Source organism: Epinephelus lanceolatus, chromosome 3 (assembly GCF_041903045.1).
Source record: "Epinephelus lanceolatus isolate andai-2023 chromosome 3, ASM4190304v1, whole genome shotgun sequence".
Taxonomy (NCBI): Eukaryota; Metazoa; Chordata; class Actinopteri; order Perciformes; family Serranidae; genus Epinephelus; species Epinephelus lanceolatus.
This window is the reverse complement of record NC_135736.1, coordinates 30556860-30569745: the sequence shown is the minus strand read 5'-3', so window position 1 is coordinate 30569745 and position 12886 is coordinate 30556860. Positions and strand designations below refer to the sequence as shown.

Sequence of the window (12886 nt, the reverse complement as noted above, 5' to 3'; positions counted from 1 at the left end):
TCCATTCTTTTGACCTGTTTAAGGATTTCTCTGGGGAGTTTTCATTGTCTGAAATGAGAGTCTAAGGATAGAAGGTGTCATGTTGTACAGATTACAAAGCCCTTTGAGGCAAATTTGTAATTTTGGGTTAAATATAAATAAACTTAAATGAACGGACTTGAACCGACCAATTTGGGTCGATGTTTTTAAGTATATAAAAGTTCTGCATTAGCACTGAAGGGCCCAAACTGTCACATGTGCTTTGCTTAAAGGAACCGTGTGTAGGATTTAGTGGCATCCAGCGGTGAGGATTGCAAATTGCAAGCGTGAAACAAAGTTGAACTCCTAGTTGGGATTTCTTTAGTGTTCAATGTTCAGGAGGTTTTTACTTGGAGCCAAATTATCTGCAGAGGTCTCTTCCTCTCCAAAACACATGGACCAGGGCTCTCATTTGTAAAATAGTGCGCAGGAACCATACTAAAACTGCACGTACAGACAAAAGCCAAAAATTGCATGTGCCAACATTTTTTTTTAACAATTTCTACAATTAGGCTTCCACCTCACCATCTGCGTCGCCAATTTCGATTTCGTAATCATGGGCCATCAAGTCTGCTTTTATAGATCTCAACTTTTGCATGGGAAGTGGCGTACGCCTCTTTTAGGCCTCATTTTGTACGTACGCAATGTTTATAACTGTGACCCCAGGTGATAGATACAGGTTAAAAAAATTGAACAAAGCAGTTTCACATTACAAATCAGTGTTTCTCCAACACTGCTTTCTCTATACCTCCTAATGTATGCATACCTTTTTCCTCTGATAACTTAATGTATGCCCGTCTTCTTCTCTGATAACTTAAGATCCAGAAGGTTCATGAGGTTTTCACCAGGAGGCAGCTTAGCCACAGAGGTCTCCTCCTCCTCAGACCCAGTAATTTTAATGGGTAAAAACACTGAATAAAGCAGTTTCACATTGAGAAAAAAAACAGCACTTTTCCAATAGTCTTGCCATGGAGGGGCTGAAAACTACGATGGCTGATGGCAAAGGCGAACCTAGAACCAGAGTTTGGTTTGTCTGTTCTGGGCTGCTTTAGAAACATGGCAGTGCAATGTGGGGAACTCCATGGATGAGGACCCACTCCCGATATGTAGATTTAAATGTCTCATTCTAGGAAAACACAACCATTCTTCTCATCAGGTGATTATACACTTAAGAAAACATACTTCTTACATTAAATTTAATTTCTGCCTATATACTGTATATCTCCCTAAATTCTACAACCTAAAACTTAAAATAAACTTAAAATTGTGTTCCAGGATGACGTCTTTCGGCCCTCCATTTTTTTTTTTATCTGACAATCAGTCCAAAACGCAAAGATATTCTGTTTCCTGTTATATAAGAGAAAGAACAGCAGTAAAAAGTCACATTTCAGAAGCTGGAGCCAAGAAACATTTGACATTTTTCCTTGAAAATCGAATCAAATATTACTACATTTTCTCAAAGGCTGAGTTTTCACCGCCTCCCTATAGCAGATTATCTTTGCGTCACGGAAATAAAACTGATTGCACATCAGATCGTGTTGGTTTGCACGATGTCAAGCTGGAGACCCGTGTTGAAAGCCTGCCAGACCTGATTTAAATTTTGCCTTCAGTGTGCATCAATGCTCTCACCATTAACATCCGAGAAGACGACATTACTGTTGTACTGATTATAAAGGAAACAGATTAGAAGCTACGTGCGCTGCCTGGTGCCCTTGAATATACTGTTTGTTTCCTATCGCCATCTATTACATGAACACATGTCGACAGTATGTGTCACTGTGCCGTGTGCTGAGAGACTCCACAAGACAATTTTCATGACAGTGGAAGATAAGATCATCCCTGCTACAGCGAGAACATGCAGGTATTAGTGTTTATAGAGATATAGGTTATTTCCAAAGCACTGCAATTCCTCTAAGAGAAATTACAGCCGGATGTTTTTGTTACACCATGTTCTATTCTGCTCAGAGCGAGAAATAGCTTCTTGGCAGACAGTGCATGTGGATTACCTTTTTATCTGTACCAAGGCTCACCACATATTTATGGAGAGAATAGGGTGAAGGAGTGAGTCCATTTAAGGATACTGATGAAAATCCAAGCTGCATACTTTGAGAGGCTGGCTCTTAGATGTTAAAATCTAGTGAATAATAAATAAATAAGAAGCAAGGATATAACAAGCTGGGTGAGTTTTTATACTCTACAATAAGAAAACTATATATCTCCTGAAAAAAATCAAGACTGCTCTGTCATTATCAACATTACGATGATCTGAGCTGACTATGCAGGTAAGTAGTTGTACAAAGGAAACACTGTAATCTGGCTGCAAAACAAAGGAGGAATTTTATTTGATGTACTGCCTTCTAACAAAAGACGCTTTCTTCCGTGCCTCGGTGAGAGAGTGAGGTTGTTGCTCGGTATTCAAGGCACATCCTTTGCCACTATCCCTGCCTGTTAGTGTCTCTATGCCAAGATGAGGAAATGCTAATGCTTGCCCCCGCTGCCAATCACCTCGCTGGAAAAAAACCCAATGGATGCTAAGTGAGAGTGGCAGATCCAGGGAAAATGTTTGTCTGCTGCCTGGAAAGCAGGGAAGCAGTCAGGCAGGGAAAAGCTCCAAGCACACAGTAAGAGAAGGGAAGAGAGGAGAGGAGAGGAAACAAAGGAAAGAAAAAGGAAAAGAAACAAAAGGAAATGTAAGCAAATAAAAGAGACTGAAATAAAACAAAAGAAGAGGAGAGCAGGGGAAATGAAAAAGGAAATGAAAGACAATGAAAGGAAGCGAATAAAAGAAAACAAAAAAAGGAAATTAAAGACAAGGAAAAGGAAGGAGCAGAAAAGAGAGGGAAGGAAAAAGAAAAGGAAACAAAAGAGAAGCGAAAGAAAGGGACAGGTCTGGACAGCAGCCAGGTTTATATGCCACTATCTCTGCAAATGACATGCACCCACCCACACACCCCCACACACACAAATATGGCACCTGCTGTCCCTCCGTACTGTAAACTTGTTAATAAAACAAGGCGATTGCCGCCTGTGGCAAAAATTCCCCTCTGAATTTGCAGGATGGTGACACTTTTAAAAACCACCCGACAACTTCCCTTGACATTTCAGTGATATTTAAAAGTGGTGATTCCACCCCGATGTTCTTGTACACGTTCTTCTTCTTGAATTTATTCATCAGTGTGCATATGGTAATTATCATCTTAGAATATGGGGGCATGATGTGGGAAGAGTTTATGCTGCTATGGGTGCACCTGCTCCTGCATAACCCAGTGATCTCATATCCCACTGCAGTTATATGACATTACAAAGTCATCATTGCACCTGATGACTCCCGGTGGAAACCTGCTTTTGCCAGGTACATCATTACATTTAACAGTTTACAGAGGAGTGTGTGGGTTAAAAAGACATTTTGAATTCCAGAGCTCCATTGAAATGTCAAAAAAAAAAGAAAAAAAAAAGTCATAAGTCCATGTTTTGTTTTGTTTTTTGTACACACTAGAGGGCCGTAAACCTGCACAAATAAGACAAAGAGAAACCGTGCAATTCTCAGATTACCTGCAAAAGGTAAAATGCATCCCCAACTGTACTGTCAGGAAAATAGCTCCTCAGAGCTCCTGTTATTTTTGCAGGTAATTAAACTTGGTAATATTCATACATTTGGTGCAGAAATGGCCACTTTCTATGGAAAACTGTTCTATTCACAAAGATCAGTGCTAACAGCCACATGAAGTTACAGTGACATTATTAGCGTCTTCAGACAGTTGCTGGTAACTGAAGTCCATTTATTAGCGGATTCACATGCAGGCTTTCCAATGATCATTGAATGCTTCTGCACCTTGTTGCTCAGGACTGCAGACTGTATAATTAACACGAACAACATTACAGCTACCTCAAAAGCTCAAAACATTTCCATTGCCCCTTGGTGGCTGGCATGTTAGCAAATGGGAAATGGGCCAAACTAAAAAAATCAAGGCACATGTCAAATTTTTCCCAAAGATGATCTCTGCCATTTTAGGTAGTTCTTATCACACTGAGATATATTCAAGTTTGGTTTAAATTAATCATTTGATGCTGCTAAAAAGGGGGGTTGACGTTGGACTGACAGCATTTGGTGTGCTCACAATCAACAGTGCTGCTTGCAATTGGTCGGACAGGTGTAAGGATGGGATCTCAATACCACGGAGATCACTGCTGCGCAGACTCTGCCATATCCTGGATATTTTGGCTTCATTTTTGTACGGTTCGAGGAAGTGTAGACATGTCGTCCATCTTTATGTACAGTCAGTGTGTGGAACCTGCAGCCCATCTTTGTGCTGTAATGGCCTCGACTGAAATCTCTTTTTGAATACCAGAAACTCTGCCATAGCACCAGTCTAGTTTCTTGATCTCTCCGTCAAATTGATTCTTTGATTTGAATTTGAATTGATTCAACAAATCAGCAAATTGTGTGACTCTGGCTTGTTATTCTGCCAGCTCTTCCAGCCACTTTGGAAGTCTTTATGTTTCCACGAGCTGCTTTGAAAATCACATCTGACGGCGTTGATTGCCAGATGTTGTTTAGAGAGCTGATACAGTCTAACAACTAATTAGCTTCAACTTCATATCACCGGCCAACTTAGTCATCTTGTGTGACTTTGGTACTTGAAAGATATGTGATGGAAATGTCCTCAATTGGTATTCCCGTTATTTTGTCCGTCACTTAAGAGCCAAAAACTAACTGGCTCCTACTGTTCAAAATGTGAATATTCACTGGTTCTCTTGGTCCTCTGTGTGTTTCAATTCTATTTGATAGGATAAAAACCGTTGAGATGTGCCATTTCATTTTCAAGGAGGTCCCGATTTATTTATTTATTTTTTCTCATAATGGTAAATTTAATATATTGGGATTTTTGACTGTTGGTCTGACAAAACAAGCAATTTGTAAATGTCAGTCTGTCTCTTTTTCTATTTTCTGACTTTTTGAAGACCAAAACCACAACTTGAGAAAATAACAGGCAGATTAAACAATACTGAAAATAACCATCAGCTGCAGCCCTATTCTTTGTAAATCGATGTCCAAAAGAGATTAAGTTTGATGAAATGCAACAGACAGATGAGGTAGCCATAACAATCAACTGAGAAAAAGTCAGTAGTTTATTTTGACAACTGAATTTTTACTTCTTCCAGTAGCAGGAAGTGATAATGTGGTGGAGCTGGTATTTTGTTTGCCCCGAGGAGTTTAACAAAAATAAAGTTTTGTAATACGTTTTTTTTGACATGTCAGGATCATAAGGGCATGGCATTTGACTCTGAGCTCAGACTTTAAACAAGGAAGCAGAGTTTGAAATCCTACAGGGCTCCCAGTGGATGGTGGGCGAGAGGCGTCTGGCAGGTCTGCTAGGGGCTGTGGGAGCGTTAAGGAGACAGTAAGCGCATGAGATGCAACAGGTCCTGGATTACTGAATCAAATATTTTCCTCTCATGCTTTCTCCTACACATACACACACACACACACACACATATATATATATATATATATAAATACACATGCGCATAGTGAATCAGGAATCCAGTTTCATGTTCTCACTGCGTCTCACAGTCCTCTCTTCAAGCTGAATTTAGCCGGAGGCAGTTGTGCACCGTAACGCGCTCTGAACTTGAAACTGGGGGTTTAATACAATTCGCCAGCATACCAATTCATCACACCAACACCGCAGCCAGTGTGAATGCATATTTTTGATTTCTTACAACATCTGTGGCTTAAAAATTATGACAAACCTCAATCAACAATGGGAGTGCGGTGACACTGCACAAAAAAAGAAGAGCTTTTTTTTCTAATACATCTTGTCCCCAGTGATATTCTACAGAACAGAAAGCTGGCATATCAAATGGACTTGAGCATAATACCTGTATTTATTACCCTGGGGCTCTGAATAATGATCCTAAATTACACTAAGCCTTGAAGGAACTCAAGCAGATAATTATTACCCTTCACGCATGCCGTGTGACACCTCTTCTCAAGCACTCACTATCAGACAAGGTTCATCCAGGAGAACCTGAGAGGATGATATTCACTATGGGGATGCCATCCTTCTTCCATTGTTTTACTAATGGATACAGAGCTGGCCGATCTCCCCTGCCTGACAGTGAGAAGTAGTCAGTCCATCGCTCAGAGGAGCAGTGTGGAGTGTAGCGTGATAATTGGGACCGTGAAGGTATATAATTTAATCTATCTATCCATCATCCATCCATGAATCCATACTAAAGCATGCAAACCGTAACGGATTTCTCTCACAAACACCCATAGATGTTGATTGCTGCATTTGTAGCGCCTCGGTGTGAAAGACTTGCTCGGACCTGCTGGGCTCAGCTGAAGGCATGAGCTTGTGGAGTCATAAGGTGTCTGGTGTCTTAATGAAGCACCTCGGCTGCACGGGCTGCCATATCCGCAAGCAGACTGCCAAGTCTATCACATTAGCACACAGCACTGTGTGGGATTTAAACTGAGTAATCAGCTGGCCTATTAAGAAAATGCTTTTCTACACAACGCAGACATAGTGGAAGGTATTCACTGAGTGGCCAGAAAAATAAAAACACCTAGTATGATGTAAGGCGATGCAAAACAATGGCCCTGCAATAAACACTACAAAAAATGTCCGTGTTGATACTTGTGATGTCGGAGTATGTGTGTCGGCTCAATTCTGTGGCAATTTCAAGGCTGCACACTTCAACAGAGCACCATACTGAAAGATGTCCACCTCACTCACATCTATAGAGAGGGAAAATGTTGAAAACACCTTACAACACAATGCAATACCTTTACTTTTCTTTTTCACACTATGTTATATTGCTTTGCAGGTCTTTTCGTCTTCAGTGACTTACGATAAGTGCATGCAACCTTTGTAGGAACACGAGGTAGATGCTGTTAACAATTCTAAGTGCACTCTTTCTAAACAAACTGCTAAGAGCCTGTTGAGTGTTGCAATACAAGTGCTTATTGGATGTTTTCTTGTAAATGGAATGAAACATTTCTAAGTACGTCTAGATGTATCCTGAGAATCAGCAGGAGACGGGCGGTGTCTCTTCCGTCCTGACTTCAGCGGTGTTTTCATTTCACAGCCTCACAAATTACAACATAATCAACTCTGGTTCAGCGTTAGCAATAATTGCTGCTATACAAATCTAGTATTTATCACACGACTGCTGAATTGCATTGCAATGCACAAGTATCTGGTAACAGAGTGTATTGTGAAGCAGACTCTGGCAACGAGCCACCTGACCTTCCTGCAACTGTTGCTTTCCCCCCTCTGGAGCAACATAATGTCTGTGTCAGTATATTTAAACGACAACATACTTTACATTACATGACTGAGTGGCAGTAGGAGGCGTCATTGTCCAAGTAGCACTACAATACATTGTAATGTTTCCACTTACTCCCGAGCTGTCCTGTCTGCTCAGTAAAAATGACAACAAAATAGCAGTGAGAGAAGTTATGTTCAGTCGTAACCTGAAGTGCTGTTTGTATACTGACTTTTCCATTGGGGCCTGGATATGTGTCTTGTTTACTGAAGTACAGCACTTGAATGCATGTTTCTCACTGAGCTGTCAGTCAGAGGAGTCTGACTTCACTGATTGTTCTCTCTAAGAAAACACAAGGCAAGGTTACACTTTAAATCTCCTCTGTGACTCCTCGTAAAGATGTCCCTTCTTCATTATTACCTTGACATAAGCTTGATGATGAACACTGAGGAAACTATAAAATGCATTATTTTTTACTTCACACTGTTGGGCTGCCCATAAAATGTGACTTGAACAGTGTTTTCGCACTCATTCTCAACCCCTGAAAGCCCAAATGTGGGTCTGGTATTACAACGCCAACATAACCTGGCAACAGTCCACGGCTTTGGATTATTACTGAGGAGGTCTGGTATGTGCTGCTTGGCTGCGTTGCACTTAACAATTTAGTGACATCACCAGGGAAGAATATCCTCTACTGTATGTGCTGCCTTACATTCAGGCCTCTATGTTACATGACAGGAAGTCGGCCATCGTTTCCACTGAATCCTTGGGTGGAATAAAGAGTGGCAACAACAACACACAGTGTTTTTAGCAACAGATTTGCAGGTAAGCACATTATGTGCAGCTATGGGAGAACAAAATGATCTTGCCAATGATGCCCGTGAAGGACCCTTCAGGACTAGATGGATAAGCCTGTTAGGAACGCTCTCTAAAAGGCAATAAGTGAGAGAGACCAGGTAATAAATGGCTTTTTTGCTTGTGCTCTGTCTCGGGGGATATTCTCTCAATGAATTAATATTGAGGCAGAGACTCGGGCCCGGGAAAGTTTATACCCATAAAAATTGGCAAATTATGGCCATGGTGACAAGGCACTCCATCAGCAGGGATGTTAATAATGTACAATATGCTGCTGCTGCGAGGTTAAAGTAAATGATCATTACACAAAGGCAAGCGTGAAATAAAAGTTAAAGCCCTACACATCTCATCAGACCACGGCCTGTCACACACACATTAGCCATGCAGATTAAGAAAATACAAAGTCCTGAACAACAAAAACATTGTATGCACTTGCAAATGCTTTATTTAAATGTTCTATACTATTCTGCCCTCTCCTCTGTTCTCTCTCACACACTGTTACTTCTTGCTGAAACCTTTGATATCCAAATCGCTTCCTTTTGAAATACTTTTGAACACAGCAGCAGAAAACTGAATTGAAAGAGCCGAGGAGGGGGAAAAAGGCTATATACCTCCAGATGTCAAAGTCTATCAACAAGCAGGTGGAATGGCAGTCAGTCTGAAAGGGACTCTTTGAAATGTGTGCACGGTATTTCAATAACAATTACCTCCAATAATCTTCAAAAAGTTTTTTTCCATTCATTTGAAAAAGTGAAACATGAGAGAGGATCCTGCTTTGGGGCTGAGCCTGTCTGACAGAGATACATGAGGAAAAATAAAGTACAATACTTGGCTGCATTCTCTGTTGGAGATGTAGGGAATTTGGCAGTAAGGGCTCTGTTTGTGTAACTCTCACTGTTTGGATGGTCTTCAGTCCAATTTTATTCTGAGCTCGAGAAATCCACCTCAATATGGCACACAATAAGAGATGAAATATAGTGTCGATTTAACACACCTCTTTAAACTGTGAAAGCAAAAAAGGGAACAGAGCATTTTGCCAATTACCATGTCTGGTGTCATTACTTTGCACAAACAATCTGGAAAGATGCTTTTCATCTACTTGCTTCAAAGAATTTTTTTACACCTAAATTACAACTTGGTTTGATGCATGGTTGTAAAAGAGAGACAGACAGAGACAGAAAAAAAGCATCAATCATGCTCATTAACTCAGATGCACCTATAGGCAGATCGATATCTCGGACACATGCATTCTTTGGGGTCTGGCACGTCTCCACTCCTCTGTCTTCACATACTTCATCTGATTCGTGTTTGAACATGAAGCACCGGGCAATGTGCTGTCACATCACTTTATAATCTGCCTGATATCTGCACAAGACAAGAACCGCTTGGTGTGTTTCTTTTGCACGTGAACCCTGCCTACTACAGCAGGATGTTCGTGCTCCGAGGCGCAGGCTTGGATGCACTTGGATTATTAGTGTTTTCATCAGAATAAAAGTTAGGTTGATTCGCCAGCACCACACATCAGTACTCACAGGGTGCACATAATTTCACGGGAGCAACATGTTTTCACTCACATGTAAAATGAGCCTCGCAGTTTGGACATCTTAAAAATAATGCCTGCGATTCCAACAAGCGCTACCAAAGGCGCAGTTTTTGCAGAAACAGCCTGTAAATGGACTGAACTGTGATGCACGCTTTTAGTGAAAACCAGTTATTGCACAAAAACATCGGCTCTAGCAGACAATGTGAACCATGCGCCCTTACCTGCCATCAAAGTCTGCACTTGCTCCAAAGCAGCAGCTGCACAACAACATCAACTTTATCCATAAATCCATGATTTGCGGAGAGTTACGCGCTCCACGCCGCTTGTTATTCTCCGTAATCCAAAATCACCGGATGGGAAACCGCGGAGGAAACAATTAACACGAAGAAACAGCAGAGTTTCTGTGACGCACGCTGAAGGCGCACAGGTAGGAAATGTCTGCTGACGTCCTTCAGACTGTTCATGTGCGATATTCAGGAGGTGCGGGAGTGGAAACCAGTCCGCTGCCTGAAAGTAGAGTGACCCCGATGTGTGTGTATGTGTGTGTGTGTGTGCGTGTGTGGATGTGTATATGTGTGTGTGCGGAGCGGGACGCACTCTGCCGGGAAGAGAGCGCACAGCTCCCTCTCTCCTCCTCTCCTCACAAGTTCAGTCAGCGGGCTCTCCGACCAACAACAGCACCCGCTGCAGTCAGACCTCGTCTCTCCCGTCTTTTAAATAACCAGCGGTCAGAACACCGCGGATATCCACCCAGCCGCACGTGTGGGAGTTTACATGTAACATAATGACCCGCACAGCCCAGAGGAAGAGGCTCCAGATGCAGCTCCGTGCCGCGCATGCTTTGGAAATGCCTTAATTAATTGCGTAGCCTGCTGAGACACGCAGGTGCATCGCCCACCCAGGTAGATGTTGCTCACGCAGTAAAGACAATACGGTTGGAAATTACTGGGGCTGAATTTGGAGAGGACGAAAAGATAAGCAGCACAAAATACTAAATGAGTGGTTTGACACTGTTTCCAGAGTGCTTGGTGAATAGAAAGGCTTTTACTGCACCTGTAATTATGGTAAATAAAAACACAAGTGATGTGAGGGGGCTTGACTGAAATATTTTTTTTGGCATGAACAATCCCAGCTTCAGATTGTGTCTCTGCTTTGTGTCAGATATTTTGTCTATTTAAGAAGGTGCAAACTGCTGTCTCTCTTGAATGCAATTTCTTCATCACCCTTTGTACAACATCTTGAACACTGGATGCACACCATACATGAAATTGCTTGGTCTTTATAATGCTCATTCTCCAACATGAGGCTAGGTCTGATTCTATCAGAGTAATTATCTCCTGCCTGACTCAAAGGCAGCACTTCATATTCAAAGTCTGGTGAATTGCACTTCCTGTCTGGGGGGCAGAATAATAAAGGTCTGCCTCATTTTCAGACTTCAGAATCAGAGAAGTCAGTCAATAAAATAATTCTCAATAGCAAGAGTGTGGGGTAGGGGTGAGGAGGGGAAAAAAGGAAATGACAGGGTAACTAAACGCCATCATTTTCCGTAATGGAGCAGGAGATGGATGAAATGAAGGTTTGATATGATTACTGCTGGTTGTTCACAGTCAGCGTCGTCTTTTGATACATGGCACTGTTGCCTTGTTACGCCCTGTCAGCGATCTGATAATAAATCCATGCAGCAGCACAGAGGTTTAACATCTCTAGAAGCAAGTGATCGGAGAAACGCCAGTTGCGTATAATTACACTATTAATCACGTTTTTATGACTGGACTGTAACAATGTGATTCCATGATGATTTATTACATTTAAGAAATAGTTATGGGTTGTGTAGATCTGCCAAGATATGCCACATTATCAATAATATTGGTATGTTGTGGAGAACTAAGATTGATCTTATGAAACTTTGAAGGACAGTACACCCAAAACACAAAAGCACATATTGACTCACTAATCTCGAGTGGTATCTAGCTATGAAAACACTGTTTAAAGAAACTATATCTTTTTTTTTTTTTTTTTTTTTTTTTTAAATTTGAGAACAAAAGTTCAATCATTATAAAATTAGCTGAACTTGTCCTCTCAAAATTAGTCCACTTTACATTTCAAGGCAGCCCGGTCACCAACTCTTCAAAGTTAACACAGTTTCTTTCTTCAGTTTTTCAGTTTTACCTTGTGAAGTTTGGAGATGCTCACCTCTAAGACAAAGTTATTTTAGTTTGGAGCAGCTCCATTTAACCCCAAATAATCACTTCAATTATTATTGCAAACAAATTCTCTTAGATTGTATATGTTGAAGTGTTTGTTGGCAAATTTCAGATTTTTTGCATGATTAGCTCACCTGCTTTGTACCGAGACTCCTTATTAAAATTTAATTTAAATTAAGTAATTGGAAGGAGCATCAATTAACCACTGAATATACAGTATTTTACTAATTATTACCGTCATATTTTATGGTTCATTCCAGGAAATGTCTGAAGACATTATAAAGAAACTGACCATTCACTAAGCCCCGGCCCTTCACGATGGTCCGATAAGCTGTCGGAGCAAGCATGGAGCCCACACTGTAACTAACTGCACTCCCTGAAGAGATATTATCACAGCTGGAAACAGAGGGGTCTACAGTCTGTGTTTGAAGGATATATCCAGGATGTCAAACTGACTCAGCAGCAACAACAGGTTAAAAAGACAAAGATAGTTAGAAGCTAAAGCCGAACTATAGGCTACAGATCACAGTGTAAAAGTGAACCACCACATCACCGCTGATCGCCACACAAGACAATGAATATAAAGGAAAACTTTGCTGATATTGAACCAGCTGTGTGGCATCACAGTGTGTGCAGATGAACAGTGTTTGGCTTCGCCCCCGTGCCACCTCAAGCAGTTGGATCTCTGCCGCTGGACTGCTGGGGAGCTCCGGGGGAAGACAAACAGTGTTCATCTGCGCACACTGCGATGACACACAGCTGGTTCAAATCAGCAAAGCTTCCCTGCTTCCCTTCACTGGTTCCTGTACAGCAGGGTTGGTCTGTTTTTTTTACTGTTATAATCATTACAAAGCAAAAGCAGCATGTGTATACATTCAGTAGGCTATATCTTCAGTAGCTAGCTAGCTAACCCTACACTTTTCAGGGTCTGATTTTGGTTTTGGAACAGGGTTTTGAAACGTATATCTTTTTCCAACCTCTCCAGGTAATG

At 41.4% G+C, this 12886-nt stretch overlaps 1 protein-coding gene across 4 annotated transcripts in view; it reads right to left on the bottom strand.

The window, feature by feature from the left end:
* The window catches only part of npnta (nephronectin a), a 74094-nt gene extending 63555 nt beyond the window's left edge, over window positions 1-10539 (bottom strand). Inside the window, exon 1 of one of the 4 annotated variants that reach the window (XM_033624885.2) lies at window positions 9913-10539. In XM_033624885.2, the coding sequence (XP_033480776.1) occupies window positions 9913-9983 (71 nt within the window). In that variant the 5' untranslated portion in view covers window positions 9984-10539. The remainder of the gene's footprint in view (window positions 1-9912) is intronic. The other 3 variants (XM_033624886.2, XM_033624888.2, XM_033624889.2) reach the window with 3 other exon arrangements.
* Window positions 10540-12886: the final 2347 nt, after the last annotated feature.